We start from the raw sequence: 19,829 nt of genomic DNA, 5'->3' as shown, positions 1-19,829 counted from the left end.
GGGGTTTGGTTTTAAAATAAAGATGTATGCTTAAATTTACGGTGGATGTTCTTTGAAGTTAAAAGTTCAATTATTTTTTACAACCTTGTCTTAGCGGACACCTCTCGTAACTGATATTTTTCCACGGAACCAACGACGTCCGCAGAAGAGAGATTCGACTGTATTTATTCATTCATTCTGAGTACTAGTTTTAGTACTAGAATCAACAGTCACATTTGGGGTCCCTCAGGGGTCAGTAGTAGGACCAATACTCTTTCTGATATGTAAAATCGATATTTATTGTATTTATTTATTCATAACATGTAAGTAAGCAGTCACAGGTATCATTCTCGGGCAACTAGAACTCTCAGAATGTACACCAATTAGAACGCAAGACGACCCTAATGAAAGGTTTGGAAAAAGCCCTGTACAGAAGAGTTAACTTCACAAGGGACTGCCCGTTACAGTTACAGTTTACGATTAATGTTTTTTTGCAGTATCTGAAGCCCTCTCTTTTCAGTTTCGACTCAGTAATAGATTTATGTACTCCTTCTGCAAAAGAAAACATATGGTAACTTATCATTAAGGCAAGTCCAGATTTCAAGTATTTAAACATAAATGTTTATATCCACTTAAGGGGGTGAAATAATAAAAAAAAGCGGGTGAATTTTTAAATGAGTATCATCTTCTTCTACCGCTTTTACCACACCTGTGAGGTCGCGGGTGCGAAATGTGTCGCACATGTGGATTTAACCCTGTTTTAGGGCTGGATGCCCTTCCTGACGCCAACCCCGTGTGTAGGGATGTAATTACTATTACGTGTTCCTGTTGCGGTTGGTAAGGTGGTGTGTTGAGTGAATATTGAGTTGAGTGTTGGGGCAAACACAAACAACCGGTCCCCGAGCCAGATGAATTAATCACACGCGATTAAAATCCTCATCCCAGCCCAAAATCGAACCCGGAGCTCTATGAACCGAAGACCTCGACGCTGACCACTCAGCGAAGGAGTGGATCAGTTTTTAAAATGAGTATATCTACAGTATATCTCATAAACTTAACATGTCACAGTCGTGAAAATTGGTATTTGTAATCCCCTTTAAAAGTAAAGAAATACGTACTTCTTGTTTTCGGAAAAACAACTTAAGGAGATCGAAAATAAGTGAAGGAGTTGAATTCTCTTCATGAGAGTACTTAGCCTATATCTCAAAAACTACGATGTTACAGACGTGAAAATCGGTATTTGGAACCTTCTTTAGATATAAAGAAACCCCCTTTTTTTTTTTCGACTTAAAAGAGGACAGTTTCTCACATGTAGAGTTCCATGTCGCATGTTCCAGGTTTAGCTCTGCCAGTAGCCTGGTCATCCTAGCCCCAAAAGGCAATGCCACACACGTGGTTTTATCAACTTACCAAATCCTCGCGAGCGAAGCCGTGACTAACAGCTAGTAGTTAAATAATACTGCATCAGCTCGTAGGTATCGATAACTGAAAATAATATTTAGCACCAGAAGTGATTCGAGATATCGAGATTCAACTGCGGCAGGCCTTTTCATTGACCTAGTGAAAGCGTTAGATACAGTTAATTAACAACTCTTGTTGAATAAGTTAACGGTAGCAGGAATGCGAGGAACAGCACACTGGTAGTTCCAAAGTTACTTAATGGCAAGGAAACAATATGTATATTTGAATTATTCAATCGGACTAGAATCAACAGTTACATCTGGTGTCCCTCAGGGGTCAGTAGTAGGGCCAACACTATTTCTGATATTTATAAACGATAAAATGGAAGATGTGGGAAGCATACACGAACAGAACGTACCAGCATAGCACATTACAATATTTCTCACATGAAATGTTCAGAATGCCCTCCATTGGTATTGATACATGAATCAACCCGCTGCATTGAATCCCGGAAGCGGTGGTAGATCAGCTTTAAATTATTTGTATCGTTATATTTGTATAATGCACACTGAAGGTAGCATCAGCTTACTGCTCCGAGACGCGCAGCTATTTTTCAGAAATTATTATTCAATCGGAAAATAATCGGACTAGAATCAACAGTTTCATCTGGTGTCCCTCAGGGGTCACTACTAGGACCAGTACCCTTTCTGATATTTGTAAGCGATATAGGAAAATACTCTTATTTGAAGATAATGGAAGATGTGGGAAACATGCAGGAACCTTTGATTTTATGACAAAGTAAGTACGGTATATACCATTGAATTTAGGATGTTAATTGATGATTGTCCGGTTCCACGGCTGAATGGTTAGCGTGCTGGCCTTTGGTCACAAGAGTCCCGGGTTCGATTCCCGGCCGGGTCGGGAATTTTAACCTTCATTGGTTAATCCCAATGGCTCGGGGACTGGGGGTTTGCACTGTCCCCAACATCCCTGCAACTCACACACCACACATAACACTATCCTCCACCACAATAAGACGCAGTTACCTACGCATGGCAGATGCCACCCACCCTCACCGAAGGATCTACCTAACTCGGCTAGAAATAGCCACACGAAATTATTAGTATTATATTGATGATTCATTCAAGTTTCAGTGAAATCTGTCAGTTCTCTTGTCAGTACTGTGACCTTAGGATACAAGACTTGCAGATCAGTAACGTGTCTGTTTCTGTGTTGTCAGATTTCTTCAAGACCCTGTTGACGACGTCGAAGCGGGAGTTCCACGACATGTTCAAGAAGACGTACGGTATCATCTACGAGCAGAACTCGTACGTGTTCACAGATCTGTACGAGGAGCTAGAGAGGTACTACGCCAAGGGGCAGGTGGACCTCGCTGAGGCGCTCGACAACTTCTTCAACACCCTCTACCAGAAGATGTTCACCGTGCTCAACGCGCAGTATCGCTTCGACGACACGTGAGTATCACCAAATACAGTAGAGACAATACACGACACTGAGCGAGATATCGAGGGACAGCTATTGGAGCTCACTCTAGCGGATAGACCTGAACGGTACTGATTCTGTCATAAGAGCACGTGTATTTTTGTGTGAAGTTTCTGGTGTTATTTATGCGTTTTCAGTGAGTTGACATAATTAAATAGTAGCGTGTGTCATTCCTTGATATCTCCTCTCAACATGAGGGGAAAGGTATGTGCTGTGTTTGGCTGCAGTAATTACGAAGTAGAGAAAAATGCGCGCTCGTTCTTCAGGTTCCCTCGTGACAAGAACATGTAAGTAATATTGTGTTTGCATATATATTCTTCCAGTGGCAGAGATTTTTATAGTACTTCATAATCTTCTGACCTGCTCGACCCATGTTTTAACGGGCTTAAAATATAATACGCATATTTTATTGTATAGTGCAGCAGTTAACCTTCAATACCGATGTGTTGTTGTAGGTGTATCTGTGGGTTTTGAAATGTCACAGAAGCGATTTGGATAAAGTGTACAAGAAAGAAGGGACGTTACGCTTGTATAAGAATTATAAGATCTGTTCAGATCATTTCCAGGCCAGCGACTTTAAAAATCCTCGACTATACAGCCAAGGGTATGTTACATTTTTACTCTAATTGTACGTAAATATTCCTCAAAGCATCATTATCGACAACATTTTCAAAATTTTCTTTCTTTTATTCCTCTTCTCAGATTAAAGCCGGGATTTTATAGATTTTCTTTCTGTTAGTAGGCTTCATGTTAAGAGGAAAATTGTCCAGCTATTAAATGTTAATTCATTGCATCATATATGTAAGGAATGTGCCAATATTTTTATTGACAAATGTCTTAATGTGATGATACATTGTTTTTAAATGAGGAAAAACGACAAATCCAACCGTAAGATTTCAGCAGGTATGCTAAAGCTAAAAAAGTAATGTATAAATGAAAGATCAAGCCATTTCACAGCAGTCCATTTCACACCTTGTTTATATGTCTAATTTCAGTTTTTGAATAATAACCTTTTAAATAATTCTTCATTCATTTATCCAGAATTGCTTTAGCAACTTCGAAGTTAATATCTCAATACCACTGTCTTTCTAGACGTAATTTCTTTATCCATTTCCGTATATACATTTCCATTGATATTTGAATTTAGCGCGATTTGTTCAGGTCAAGTCACTAGGAGCGCCACCGTCGAATTGTCTCCCATTTTAGCAAGGCGAAATCCGTAAGTGTCGTGTATTGTCTCTACTGTATTTGGTATCACCTTGCAAGTTGGCCTCCACGAGATGAAACTATTCATATTGGTTACAGTAATGTTGGCATGTACCGGGTAGGACAGAATTCAATACTCAAATTCCTAGGGATTATAAAAGAAACCGAAACAAATTTGCTACTGCTATTGTTAATATGGTTTTAATTGAAAATCAATCCATTACATGTTTTGTATCTTATAACATACGGAGTTCAGAATACAGAGCAATTATTATCTAAATTAAAATATAACATTTCAACGTGTTCAGTACTATCTAATGTAATCTTATAGATCTTGTTTCTCGTTTTTGGCCGTTAGAGACCACGTCAAGTAACTCTGTTCTTCTTTTGCTCATCGTGGAAGCCCTTAAAGTTGTTGACCACTGATCTGTATTTTGATCTGTTAGAGATGTCCTCCTGATTCAATCCTATGCTCTTGAGGTCCTTCCTTACTTCTGGTATGGACATGTTAAGATAATGGGAGAAGAGAAGATACCAAGAAAGATGTTAGAAATGGAGTTGAAGGGAAGGAGACCTAGAGGAAGACGAAGGGACAGATGGCTGAAAGGTGTAAAGAAGGACATTGAGGCAAAAGGAGGGAACTGGACGGCAGTGACAGAAGAAAAGTGGTGGATGGACAAAAAACAAATGAGAGGCTTATGTTCCAAACAGACCCAGCCTGTGGTTGGAAACTGCTTCAGATGATGATGATAATGATGATGATGATGATGATGATGATGATGATGATGATCCAATGGCAATGTTATATCAAGTTTATTACTTATGAAACAAAGACTTCAGTGGACTTTGCCAATTTTTATTCACAAGATCTTATTGTCATCATCATATTTTACTGTGTTAGATTTTAATGTCTGTCTGTTAGGTCATCAGCCCAGAGGCTGGTTGGATCCTCAAATAGCACCACCAAAGGTTATGCGGTTATAAGGAAACCCCAAAAACCAACGGCAGCACCAACATGAGCCGTACTAGGCAAGATGAGGAGTGAGGTAGTTTGCCATTGCTTTCCTCACTGGGTCAGAAAGTACTATTGCAGCACGGCTGACCCTATGAGCAGCACCATTCATAACACTCAGATGCACTAGTCATGCTCCAAATGTCATTACTCACCACTACCCATACCCCGCAACTTCCATATTGTCACAGCCATGGATGTTGACTGGGACTTTAGTGGAAGCTACACTTTGCTCTGGCCTGTGCGAAGCGATGGATGCAAAAGTACTGTATCCATCAAGAAATGACAGCAGGCAGTTAGATTTTAATACACACGGTATTTTATGTTAAATTTTTTATTTGTTAGCCAGCTGATGATGGTCCAATGGGGGCTGAAACATGTTTTGGTGTTATAAAAAATGTCTCTTCATTATTTATTTATAGTGTAAAGTCTTTCTTAACAGTACATTGAAAGGTGGAAAAATATCTTTTTCTCTTAGGAATCAGTTTTTAATGATTTGTAAGTCAATACGGAATCACCATCAGGTGTATTGTGTGTAGTTTTTACTGTTGATGAGAAAAATTGTTCATAAGTTATGAATTTCATTATGGTCTATATTGACAGTTATTGATCACTATCAAAGGGTAGACAAAGGTCCACCTATTCAATACCATTAGTTTAATATAGTGTCCTATATAGAATATTTGGTCCCCAACATGGTTCAACACCAACTGTAGCAGTTTTGATGTGTCATTTTGGTTTCATATTTATACTAAATTATATTCTTTATTATTGTTTGTATGTAATTATGTTTCCAATTAGATCATGGCTGAAGATGGCACAATGTATGTAGGGTCGAAACTAGTACTAATGATATTTGTGACAGTTCTTGCATTTCTAACTCAACAGTAGACGTCCACTGGACTTTCTTTTATTGTCAGAAATCAGGTAGCAAGAGAGATTCCAGCAGCTTTTCCTGAGAGCATGGTATCTTTTCTGAATTGTGATTGATCAAACTGCAGTCGTTGTTAATTACTGTTGTTCTAATAGTACGTTGCTCTTCCAGGTACCTGAGGTGTGTGGGAGAACATATGAGCGCTCTGAAACCTTTCGGTGACGTGCCTGCCAAGTTGTCTGTGCAGCTGAGGAGGGCGTTTGTGGCGACGCGGACGTTTGCACAGGCTTTATCCAAGGCAAGCGATGTTGTCTCCAACATGGCTAAGGTTCGTGCATTCTCTCTCTGTAGTAATATATGATGCACCACCACCACCCTCATTTGGGAGATACTCGGTAGTAATGCTTGCTTACTGTAGTATGGCAGGAGAATTAAGTATATAACAAAATTGAAGAGTCTGCCATGGATCCAAGAAGTCAAGAAGGACCTGGAGAAACCCCAGATAGATACAGCAGAAATATTAGATAGAAATCTGTTCTGTAAAAAAGTAAACAGGTGGGTAGTAGAGCCAGAGAATGAAGTTCCCAGGAGACCAAGGAACCACGTGAACTGAAGAAAGGAAGAGAGGCCACGGAGAAAAAATGAAAGCCATATGAAAGACCAGAAAGGCGAATCATAAAAGTGCTGTGTGGTCCAACAGGGTCCATACTCAAATAATAATATAACAACAAAATACAGCAAACAATTATGTGAAAATGAAATATTACAAGGAATTATATGAAAACAAGGAATTTCATGATAATTGAAGAATAGAAAATATTTGTTTTCATTTCACCCCTCATCTTTAAAACATTGGAAACTGAGCCTGACCATTGTCATCTTGGTTTTCCTCCACCTCTCTTAACCTCCATAACCGAGTCCATTATTTTCCTAGGTAACCTATTCTCCTCCATTCGCCTCACATAACCCCACTACCGAAGCTGGTTTATTCGCGTATCTTCTCATTCTGAGTAACCTTCTACCATTGTTTCCATCTGTTTGAACCAGCAATTAGTCTCACTACTTTAATGTCTATTACTTCTAACTCATGAATAAGATATCCTGATTCCACCCATTTTTCACTCTGGTAAAGCAAAGTTGGTCCAAAAACAGACCAGTGTAAAGATAGTTCCATCCGGGAGTTGACTTCCTTCTTACAGAATGCTGTTGATTGCAACTGCAAGCTCACTGCATTAGCTTTACTGCACCTTCATTCAATCTCACTTTTGAAAATTACTTACAAGTAGTGCAACATGATAATCAAAGGCAATCCCATAGAAATTCATAAGAAATTTTCAGAAACCGAGCAAGTGGTCCGTGCAGTTAGGGGCACGCAGCTGTCAACTTGAATCTGGGAGATAGGAGGTTCAAACACCACTGTCGGCAGCCCTGAAGATGGGTTTCCGTGGTTTCCCATTTTCACCTTGTACCTTAATTAAGGCCATGGCCGAATCCTTCCCACTCCTAGCCCTTTCCTGTCTCATCATCGCCATATGACCTACCTGTGTCGGTTCGACATAAAGCAGATTAGATCAGATGTAGGGCTTTTCAGACATTTACTCTATGAACCAGTGTTTCGTCTTAGGTCTGACACTAGACTCATCAGAGTGGGATGTGTCAGACCCTACCCGCTGACGCTGGGGTGTATGCAGGTGAACTTATCAGAAGCCCTATATAAGAGGCACAGTCTGATAACTGCATACACGAGATAAAACTGCACAATGGAATTATTGCCTGCCTAGCAATTCCGAATGGAAATTCTAAGTTCCCAAGGAGAGAATTAGATATTTTTTCACCAATAGAGGATGTCAAAAAACAGATCAGATGTAAGGCTTTTCAGGCGTTTGCTCTGTTAACCAGTGTTTTGTCTTATATAGGGCTTCTGATAAGTTCACCTGCATACACCCCAGCGTCAGCGGGTAGGGTCTGACACGTCTCATTCTGATGAGTCTAGTGTCAGACCTAAGATGAAACATTGGTTAATAGAACAAATGCCTGAAAAGCCTTACATCTGATCTGTTTTTTGACATGCTCTATTGGTGGAAAAATATCTAATTCCCTCCTTGGGAACTTAGAATTTCCATAAAGCAGATTGTAAAAAATAAATAAAAATATGTAAAAATGAAGATGACAGTGTATGAAGATATAGAGATGGTCCTTGTCTTTTTGTGTTTCCATGTTTGTTCTCGTCTCCTGTTTCCGTCGCTCCCTCTCTTCGCACCGACCTTCCACTGTCTTCATCCTGTTACGTGTTCCTTTCTTGTTTCTATCTCTACGTATATCTTGATTTGTCAATTTGTTCCTTTCCAGTACTTAAGGAGAAACTCCGGTGATAAAAAAATATTTTTACCTAATGCATGGATTTTCACGAAACTTTGTGAGAATGTCACCTGCATAAAAGCAGAGATCTCATGAAAATTTCTCCCATATACAACTACTAGTTTTCCAAAAAAAAAAATTATTTTGAAATTTTTAATTCCATTTTTTTCTTGAAATTTAATTAACATGTTAATGTAAATTCATAATTAGGTAGATAATAAGTTACTTCTTTTAGAAGCACTACATATAGATTTTTCTGTGCATAGTTTATATAAAGAGATCGTACTAAAGTTTGTGTAATTTTTACATTTTAAAATTTTGGACTTAAATATCCGTACTACTTGAAAAAATTCTGCAGTAAAATATTCCATACGCAATTTTCTTAATATAGCTGTGATACATATACAATACAAATTTTGTTACATTTGGCAGAATATTATGGAAGAAAAATGGGATTTAAATGTAAAATTACAATTGGCAAACAAAGCATTATTACACTAATACATTGTTTGAATTCAGTGGCACAAGTGACAAGAAAAAAGAAACTCATTCCTTTTCATTTCAGTCATTAAAAAATTTAACCAAAATGATCAATATATCGATTTTTGTCTCCGGAGTGTCTTCTTCTTCCTGATACTTTTCTGCTTATGTAGGTGGTTCAAAACAGTCTAACCAATTGTGTTATTTGCAATATGAAAAAGTCATAAGAACAGACTGTGAGTTCTCTGAAAAGTGTTTAGAGAAGTTGCAAATAAAGAATTTGAAAAATGGAGGTGTCACTATAGTATGGGGGGTATACAACCTATATAAAGATCCGAATGTCATTGGTGTGAGGAGTGATGGAGAATACCATGAGCAGGCTGTGTTAAAAATCACAGGAATAGAACAGCTTTTGGGTGGTTTGGCCATGTACATTTGCAGAGTTTTGCCCGGACCTGCCATTAGGGCTCGTCAGTTGGACTGGCACGCTTCTCCAAGACTCTGCTTTGTAGTGGCAGACTAACTCTGTGGTCCTGCCATGTTAGCAAGTAGCAATTGCTAACCTGCTACAGGAGAAGCAATTTCTCCGTTTCCAAACAATGTATCTTCCCAAGGAGATACAATTCCAACAAATGGAGAATGTTTCTATTCCTATGGTTTTTTAGATCTGCGGTCATGAAAGGCTTTTTTTTTTAAATCGCAAGGATGTCTACCAGAGGCCAAAAGTAGCTTTTAATACCGAATACTCCAATACTAGGCAAGTTGGTAGACTGCTGTATTTTGTGAGATGTAGAGCAGCTAAGATTCCTGGAGGAAAATTGACAGGGAAGAGCACAGTGTGGAGGCAATCCCTCCTGACTGTGTAAAGCAGCAGCAGCAGCAGCAGCAGCAGCAGCAGCAGCAGAAGAAGAAGAAGAAGAAGAAGAAGAAGAAGAAGAAGATAATCAAAGTTTTATATTTTTGTGAATTTTGTTTATTTCTCTAAACCTGTCTACAAATATCAGTAAAAATAGACTCGCTGACCCCTATTCCAAAATGAATAGTGCTTCTTCCAGGGTGAAAAAATCTAATTTTGGAATATTTTTAAAAAATTGTTTCAGATTCCTCCAAGTCCCGAGTGCCTACGTGCCCTGACAAAAATGTCTGGTTGTCCAGCGTGCACAGGACTGCCCGAACTAAAGGCGTGCAACAATTACTGCATCAACGTGATGAAAGGCTGCCTGGCACATCATACAGAACTCAATACGGAGTGGAACAACTTCATTGGTCAGTAGCAATCTTAGCTAATTTGCAACTTAGGATCTAGTTTTAGTTAAAAGTGTTAATTTAGAAACATTTTGATCTGTGCTGTTGTTGGGCAAAACCTTGTATCTCTGAGTTATTAAAGATAAATGACATAGGACTGGTTCTGCCATCCACTGGTAAACTAAATGGTACTCTACATTGGACATAAACTACCCATAGATGCAAATCTCTTAAGCCGTACATGCTACCACCTACATGTCAGCACTGGGTATGTCACTTGGTACACCTGATAATCATTTACACATGATTCCTCACAAATACTGGTATCCGTTAGCAGCTATAAATACATGAAGGTTTAACCCTCTTAGTGCCAGGTGAAAATGTAAAGGTGAGGTCAAAACGTGCCAGACTGTTTTAATGGAAAATGTACGCTTTCAGATAAAAGAATGTAACTCCTCCGTTTTTAAAGATATGAAAGGGAGTGCAAAACATAGTCATCTAAATTCAGGATAACTTTCAGCTCATTATGGAATGTATTCCTTGCATTATTAATTAACACATTGACGACCAATCCCGGAGATCTGCGTAGTACTGCAGCCAGCGGTTGTTGACGGGCCCCAGAGATCTCCGTTTTTACGCACGGGTATTGTTTTGTAGCTTGTTGTGCTATCTGTTCGCTATAATTTTAACTACTTTCAATCATGTCATGGAGAAGAGGAATCGTAGATTTTAGTATTAATGTATTTTTTGTTGTACGATCTTTGTAGCCATGGAAACTTCTTATATAAATGGGTGTTCTTACGTGCCAAGAATCCTTGCGCGTGGCAACGTGCCCTATATGACGAGGAACTATATCAACATTTACAGTATATGCAGATTCATTATCTGATGTGCTACATGGTTGATGAGCCCTGAGAATTCTCGTAGTTTCCAGCTGACAGTAGGTGAGAGTTCTCCCTTTTATGCACCGTGTATTTTCTTGATTATTGATGAAATTGTGGGCGAGATTATGAGTTCCAAATGATATAGTCATGGAATATAAATTATTGGTGCATCTTTCTTTAAACCTTCATGTATTTAACAAAATAATGTCGGATATGTAGAACTATTCCGTCAGCATGGCATGGCGTATTCAGTTGCTGACGGCTACCGATAATTGTGATTAAGACTAATTATAATAGGTACAGAGTGACAGTGAATTAGATATTTCTAATGATTAGCGGCTAACACTAAATGGGGAGTAGCTGTAAAGAGAAATCCTTGCATACTTGAAAACATTGAGTATACGAATGGAACAAATACGGCATTCACACTACACTGTGCTTAGAAAGACTATTGAATGGAGCCACAAACGTTATTGCTTTGAAAAGTATTACAACGTACAGACTACGAAACAACGTAGTGAGTACGTGTTCCAAGTTGGAGGTCGATATCTTGAATATATTCGGCTCCATGGCTAAATGGTTAGCGTGCTGGCCTTTGGTCACAGGGGTTCCGGGTTTGATTCCTGTCAGGGTCGGGAATTTTAACCATAATTCGTTAATTCCCCTGACACGGGGACTGGGTGTATGTGTCGTTTTCATCATTTCATCCTCATCACGACGCGCAAGTCGCCTACGGGAGTCAAATCAAAAGACCTGCACCTGGTGAGCTGAAGTCCTCTGACACATCCTGGCACTAACAGCCATACACCATTTCATTTCATCTTGAATATATTTCGAGTTACAGTAGTTTGAGAACAGCAGTGTAATTTCTTTCTGGGAGGCTTGAACTATCCGGTCTGCATGGGGTTCGGCACCCGTCGTCAGTGTGTTAATTAATGATAATAATTTATTCAGGAAAATACAAGTTGGAAAATTTGATTATTCCTATTACCACGCACTTACAAATGGAGTAAACATGAACACTGGAGGGCACACATACGTAATACAAGAACCAAGAAATGCATTTAATTTGTTCTAAAAGTACTTGCAGGGGTGTCAAAAATCTGAAATTCTAAAATCTAGCATATTCAAAAAATACACCAACAATGGCATGAACAAGTGAAAATAAACAGCCATTTAGCTGATGAATGGCGAGTCAAGTGATGGCCTCTCAGACTTTGTGTGCAGTGATTCCAATCTTAGTGACAAATCAAGTTCCTATTTCGCCTCAGACGATGAATTACCTCGGTGGAATGTGACTATACATAACCAAGCAAGTGATACTAATAGTGACTGGAAGGAAGGGAATGGTGACCAGGACAATCCTGCACAGGCTCCACAACAGTTCCTGGACTCCTTATTTCTTTAATTTCCTCCTCTCTTACTCTTTTTACACTTCAACGCCATGCTTTTACGAATCACATGTAAACAAGTCAAGGAATTTTAAATATTGCTAGAGATCAGTGATAGACAGAAAACAAAAGAATGTTGTCAGAACATGGTAGCTTGAACTCTCTTTAATGGTTGTGCCAAGATTAGGTGCAATTGTCAGTCTACAGCCCTGTCAAAGAATAAAGAAACAAAGCCTCTTTCAGAGCAACGCTGGCAAGTTTTGTTCATTTTTTTAGGATTCCTCACACCGACTCTGGAGCTAAAAGAAAGAAAGATGCAGCGATATTCCATGACTACATCGTTTGGAACGCATAATCTCACCCGTAATTGTATCAATGATCAAGGAAATATGAGGTGCATAAAATTCTCAAGGCTTGTCACCCATGTGGCACTTCCAATAATGAATCAATGTATAAATGTTGAAATACTTTGTTGGGGTGCTCCATCTTGACTATTGACTCTGGGCGTGCGCGTACGGTCACCCATGTATATCCCTTTCCAACCTGAAAGAAAACTGGCGGTGTGAATTTTTGTTTGTACGTCAAAAACTGACTGAAATGCTCTCAAATACATGTTTTTACGGTTTATTTTACAATATGAGAAACTTTCAGCTAAAAAACAGAACCCACACAATTGTGTGTGTCAGGACTTAATTCACTACCGGTACTTACAAAAAATGAAAAAAAAATAAAAAAATTCAGTTCAATACATTTGAATATACACATGTACATGATCAAATGTTCTATTTTACAGCGTGGAATAATGTATTTTAAACAATTTAAATATACATTACATTTCTCACGTAGAGTACGAATTCTGCTTTCATAGTCCTTTTGTTGGAAGCACCCAGCACCCTAGCCTGCACACATGTGCGTATCAACATTCAAAACCTATGGTATTGCGTACGATGTTGTAAGTTCACAATTTACGTTCGCTAAACAATTTACACACTTAATTGATTATATTCTGATATTCAGTAGAGCTTCTAGATGAATATGAATGCAATAAATAAATACTTATTTTAGGCATTATACTGCTTTCCGCCATCTTGCCGATGAACTGTATTTTTAAACTCTTCTTCCTGCCTCCTGGTGATCAAGCGCTAAATAAAAACAACTGAAGTACATGCTACGTGTCCTGCACAAGCACTGCAGTCCAGTCTAGCGCCAAGAAAACGTCAAATAAGCTCAGACATAAATAAAATACGAACCTGCACAATTGTGCGTACACGGTCTGAAGGGGATATATGTTGTTTTCATTTTTACAATGATCGTAAAAGTGGGGGACAAAATATCGGCACTAACATTAATGATCCTACTACACCATGACATGGTGCCAAATAGTTCAAACTAGCTAACAGACAGCACAACAAGCTGAAAACTAAGCCAGTATGTAAAAACAGAGATTTCCAGGGCCTATCCTCAACCACTGGTCACAGTAATACGGAGATCTCCGGGGCCGGTCATCAATGTGTTAACTTGTTCATGATAGAATCAGCCCATAGAGAATTAATGTATATTTTCTTAGTTGCCAGTCACTAAGTAACATTGAAGTGTCTGTTTAAGTTGAAGAACAAGTGGGAACAGGCGGTCGTGCCAGTATTTTTCCAGAAAAAGTGAAGGAAAATGGTTTTATTTTGTTCCTATTATATTGCTCTGAATGCTTATTCTGTTTTCCACTGTTGCAGATGCTCTGGATAAGGTAATTGATCGTTTGGAAGGGCCATTCAACATCGAGATTGTGGTCAACCCCATCAATATTAAGATCTCAGAGGCCATCATGAACTTCCAGGAAAATGGCCAGGACGTTTCTCAGAAGGTAGGCATCTCTGATAATAATTCACGTACAGTGAATAATTTCCTGACATTCTACTCATCCTATGTCACTGATAAGAAATGGAATTCCTTATCAGAAGACTTTGTTGTTTAAAGCATTTGTGAAAATGTAATAGTGAAATATTCACAAAATCCTGGTATTGAATTACATTGTATAAACATAATCTGTATTGACATTGCTGAATTGTTCAAAGTATAAGCCTTTATTTTTTTCCTCCTATTCAATACCTTATTCAACCTCCCTGAGGGATTTCATGTCAAATTTACTTAAACATACAGGCCATCTTCAGTGGACATTAAGGTACAGCATATATTGTACTGAGTTGAAAACAATCCTAGACGTAGTGTGAAAATTCACAATTATGATACACTACATATTAAAATTCACAAATAGTGGAATTAAAAGATTTTGTAACAAATCTTGTATTTGGATAACAGTTGTCAAATCTTGCCATACTCTAATTCTAAATTGAGGCTTATAAAAACAAGTTTGCAGTCTCATTAAAAAATAATTAAAATCATATGATTATTTTTTGTGCATTATCCCAAAATTTATATTAAATTATTGTGTGGTCTGAAAGTAGATTCTGTTTGTTCAAAACTGTAGTTTGAGAAAATGTATTTATTCTCTTATCTTGCTTTTATATTTGATTGTATTGACAAACATTGTTTTTTTGAGTGCATGCAGACAATTCTTGATACTTGTTCTGAATGTTAAAAGACTCAGTGTAATGGAGGAGGTTTCTTCAAAATTAATAGAGCACTGTCAATGTTAACCCTTTCCACTCAAATTATTTGTACGTCCTGATTTCTCCCAACTCGTAATAATTTCTGTCAGCATTCTTCATATTTTAAAACCTGGTGTTAAGTACTGGTTGTAACAATATATACAGGAAGAAACTACAAAATTAATGAATGTATGGTCTGTACATGACACAGAATCATGTTTTTCACTTTCTTAACGGTATGTCTTGAGTGTGTGGAAGCGTTCAAAGCAAATGCTTGGATGGAGCCTGCTTGCTTATCCAACCAGTCTGCACTAAAATTATCTGGCATTTCTGCCTGACTGTTCATCCCCATGTTAATAATTACACCAATAAATGCCTTCAGCTCTTCTAATGTCACAGCTTTCCAAGAAAACCAGATAGATCTATTCTGAAGTGGAGTATTTTGCTATATCTTCATTTCGGCAAATTTGTTTGTCTCATGGACAATAGAGGTTATAAACTGATCAGTAAAAAATAGCTACCAGTACTCTACTTCTAAGTCTATTGCTACAATTTAAGAATACACTGACTAATCTGTAAGGAAATTTGGGTAATCCTGCATCACCCGTTCTCCGCGATCTCCAAGGTATGTTTGAAGTCAGCAATGTATGACTGGGACCGGGACGAGTCAAAATACTATCGCCTCCTCCATGATTTCTTGCGATGCTGATATCAATATCGTCATTTGAATCGCTAATAGATATATCACTTTCATTGCCAGATTCAAAATTTTCATCATTTTCATGGTCACTATAAAAAAAATCAGCCGAAATAGACGCAGGAATCTCAGCTTCGGTCAGACTGTGCGCCGCCATGTTGCTTCACGCGACTGCTTTCCATTGTCAAGAAAACGGAGCAATTTTGCCAAGCAAAGAGAAAGTAAAACACACCCATTTGGTTTATTTCGGTTTGCGGAAGGGACCAGCACTTACGAAACGAAGTACAAAAGCCCTGCCATTCCAGGTAACCTAGCAACGAGCGGCGAAACATTGTGTCGACACACGAGCTATAACGCTGAATGACGGCTGTCGACCTCAGGTTGACACACGAGCGGAAAGGGTTAATGATTCTGCGTGCATCATTGTCTGTCACTAAATAAATTTTGGCATAATGCACGAAAAATGATAATATGATTTTAATCCTTTTTTATTGAGACTGCAAACTTACTGTTATAAGACTCAATTTAGAATTAGAGTTTTGCAAGATTTGGTGATTGTTATCCAAATGTAAGATTTGTTACAAAATCTTTTAATTCCAGTATTTGTGAATTTTAATATGTAGTGTATCGTAACTGTGAATATTTATGCTATGTCTAGATTGTTTTCAACTCTGTACAATACAAGCTGTACCTTAAAAATGTCCACTGAAGGTGGCCAATAAATAAGGGTCGAAACATGTATGCTTTTAGAGTAAATTTGACATGAACTTGTAACCCCCTCAGGGAGGTTGAATAAGGTACTGAATAGGAGGAAAAATAAAAGCTTATGCTTTGTACAAGATATTGAATGATACATAATATTGTTTTGAATAAGATGGCATTTGTTTTATCAGTCCAATTTAATTCTAGGATGACCTAATTAGCACAGAAAGTGTACAGTCAGTGATGTCACATTAGTTGTTTCCATACGCCTTGGTCACCAAAGATGCTGCAACTACAAGTTCATTATCAATATTTGTGTTTCATTTTATTGAAATCAAATTCATGATCATTAGCTTTTCCCAAAGGGAAAAGTTATTTTTTTCTCAGAAGTTTGAATTTTTGGAGTGTATATTTGATTTTATTCTGTATTTGTAACCAGGTCTCAACTCTGTGCATCAGAACATGGCCACTCTCTGATTAGGGAGTCTTAAAGTAAAGTCTAATCATAAAAATATTGATTGTTTTGTATATCAGGTTTTCCAAGGCTGCGGAAAGCCCCAGCTGGGTCGTCGACGCAGGCGAGACACGACGGAGCTGGACTTCGAAGTGGGACAGTTTCACGATGCCCCTGAAGGTGACGGTACGACTTTGGAGAGTCTGGTTGGTGATGTACGCATCAAGGTGGGTGCTTTTAATGTCACAGTAGTACTTTATTGTCTCATATTATTGGATATGAAAAAGTCTGATTAGAAAGTTCTGTGAAATTAAATACATTTCTTAATTAGGGAAGATACTTGGAACCTAGGAAGTTATTGTATGCCTTGTCGTTTTCTACAATTTGCTTTACGTCGTTCTGACACAGACAGGTCTTCGACTCCAGGCGACGATGGGATAGAAAACGCCCAGGAGTGGGGAGGAAGTAGCCGTGGCCTCAATGGAACCATCTTCAGGGCTGCTGGCATTGGGATTCAAGCCCACAATCTCTCGAATGCAAGTTCACAGCTGCGCACCCATCATTGCACGGCCAACTCGCCCGGTGTGTGCTTTGTCTAAATGAATCCATGATTGAAGATGTAGTAGTACTGTAGAGACATGCCTACAAATTGATTGGTAATTCAGTTAAATTCGTATGTACTGTGAGTTTGTATCTGGGAGATAATGGGTTCGAACCCCACTGTCGGCAGTCCTGAAGATGGTTTTACCATTTTCACACTAGGCAAATGCTGGGGCTGTACCGTAATTAAGCCATGGCTATTTCCTTCCAACTCTTAGCCCTTTCCTGTCCCATCATCGTCATAAGACCTATCTATGTCGGTGCAGCGTAAAGGCAATTGTAAAAAAAATATTTATTTATGTAATTAATTCATTAATGTTCACGATATTTAAAGAGGCCCCTAAAATAATGTACGCACCTTTTTTTTCTTTTCTTTTTTTTTTCTTTTCTTTTTTTTTCTTTTCGAAAATGATGTTTTGATGGAATAACGTTGTACATCCATACGCTTGGAAAGTGCTGCAGTCTCTTGGCAGTATCTCAAGCGGAGGTCCATTTCTGAAAGTTAGTATCCAAGGAATAATGTTGGCTGTGCTGACTAGATGGCGGAGATCTCAGCAACATTTTTGACTCGAGGCATACTTCAGAAGTTGAATAAACGCAAAAGAAGACAACCCTATCATGCCGCAACAGCCCTGAAGTGCCATGGCCTACCAAGCAACCGCTGCTCAGCCCAGAGGCCTGCAGATTACTAGGTGTCATGTGGTCAGTATGGCAAATCCTCTCGGCTGTTATTCTTGGCTCTCTAGACCGGGGTTGTTATCTCACCGTCAGATAGCTCTTCAGTTGTAATCACATAGGCTGAATGAACCTCGACCCAGCCCTCAGATTAAGAGGCAGGCACACTACACCTACACCATGGGGCCAGCCCTAAATAAGACAGGCAAATCATAATAAATGTAAATATAATAAAAGGAAATTACTGAATGGTTGGGGAGGTCATATACGGTACTACAAGCAGGAATGGAGTTGCTTACCTGCCAAATATTCCGGTTTTTCTGTAAAATGTACGGATTTTGAGTATCCGTGCTTGGTTTCGCTTTCTGCGGTCAAATTGGATTTGTTTGACTTTCAATAGTAGCTGGTAATACGAGATGCAGTGTTTGAAATTTGACCGGGAAATGTATCGATAATCACATTATCGATTATCACCGTGCTTTTGTCACCTGTTCGACCTCTACCTGCTACTTCATTTACTGAGATGTTCCTAAATAAGTAGCAGGCTGTGAATTTGTATTTGTATATTACAACTTTAGTAACTACGTCGTGCTTCCTAGAAGCCGTGAAAGGCTTTGTTTGTGTGTGGGTGGGAGTAACATTGGCGGTAGTTCTGAAACTCGTGGAATTGTGTGACGAATTTGTAAGCGATTTAGTATTTTAGTGGTGGTCATAATGAGTTCAACTACAAAAGGGATGTTATCAGTCTTTTAGGGAGGCATATTCTGCTTAATTTCCTTGTTTTATAGATCACGGAAAGTGTTCCCAGTGTTAAGTAGAAACAGATAAGCACTCATTAAGATGTAACTTTGTGTAAGTATTTAATTTCAGGCACTGGCGTGGCCCTTCCAGATTATTTATGGTCCTAAGGGTTTGCATAAACCAAGAATTTTGGTGTGCAACTGTCCTACATTTGAGTAGGTGGAATGTATATTTCTGCCTTGTTGGCCTGCTTGGAGCATGAAGTGGAATTGACCCCAGTATAGTCAGACAGTCCACTTTACTCTTCAAGCATTTAGTTGTTAACATTGCGTTTGCACATTCTTGGTACAATGCCACCATATTCATTCCAAGAAATTTTACAAATTCTCGATACCTGCTTGAAGAGTGTGGCAAGCCCAGGAGTCCAAAACTGATCGACTTTATGAACTTCATCTGAACTCTCTTGAGACGTTATATGTGACCTTTGTGGTACGGTAGCCACATCTCACAACCATCCTCGAGAGTGGGTCTCGGCAGGGAAGAAAACAGTGTTTTGGCGCATGCAGCGTGACTGAAATCTTGACAATATCTTTTGATAAATCTGAGTAGTCTGAAAGCTTTCTTTATAATTTTAACAATGTGTTTCTTAAACGATAAGCCATTCCTATTAGATCAGTGTTTCTCGATTATTAAGCTGGAGGTTTTCAAATGGACTAATTAACTTATGCTATATTCCCATATTGTTTTAATATCATAATATATGATTTTTACCAGGTTTCAAATGAACTAACATTACATTTTTTCTGTAATATGTAGGTTTTTTTTTTTTTTTTTGGTGAGTGTAGTTAAAAATTCTTAGCAAGAATTTTCATTTTCAAGCAAAAATTCAAACTCTTGGAATACATGGCTTTCACATATTCACGCCCATCATCTGAGCGGGCTATTTAAATGGCTGGCCCAGCTATTCCAGCTGTTAGTGGCATGCCAAAAAACAATGAATTATTTTCACAATAAGTTCTAAATT

General features: G+C 38.5%; 1 protein-coding gene across 1 annotated transcript in view; it reads left to right on the top strand.

Moving 5' to 3' along the window:
• dlp (dally-like) overlaps nt 1-19,829 on the top strand; it is a 455,986-nt gene that overhangs the window by 425,861 nt on the left and 10,296 nt on the right. Inside the window, exons 3-7 of the mRNA XM_067157659.2 lie at nt 2,621-2,855; nt 6,147-6,303; nt 9,914-10,079; nt 14,061-14,191; nt 16,870-17,016. Coding sequence (XP_067013760.1) covers nt 2,621-2,855; nt 6,147-6,303; nt 9,914-10,079; nt 14,061-14,191; nt 16,870-17,016 — 836 coding nt within the window. The remainder of the gene's footprint in view (nt 1-2,620; nt 2,856-6,146; nt 6,304-9,913; nt 10,080-14,060; nt 14,192-16,869; nt 17,017-19,829) is intronic.

Source organism: Anabrus simplex, chromosome 14 (assembly GCF_040414725.1).
Source record: "Anabrus simplex isolate iqAnaSimp1 chromosome 14, ASM4041472v1, whole genome shotgun sequence".
Taxonomy (NCBI): Eukaryota; Metazoa; Arthropoda; class Insecta; order Orthoptera; family Tettigoniidae; genus Anabrus; species Anabrus simplex.
The sequence above is the reverse complement of the archived record's forward strand: the minus strand, read 5'-3'. Positions and strand labels throughout refer to the sequence as shown.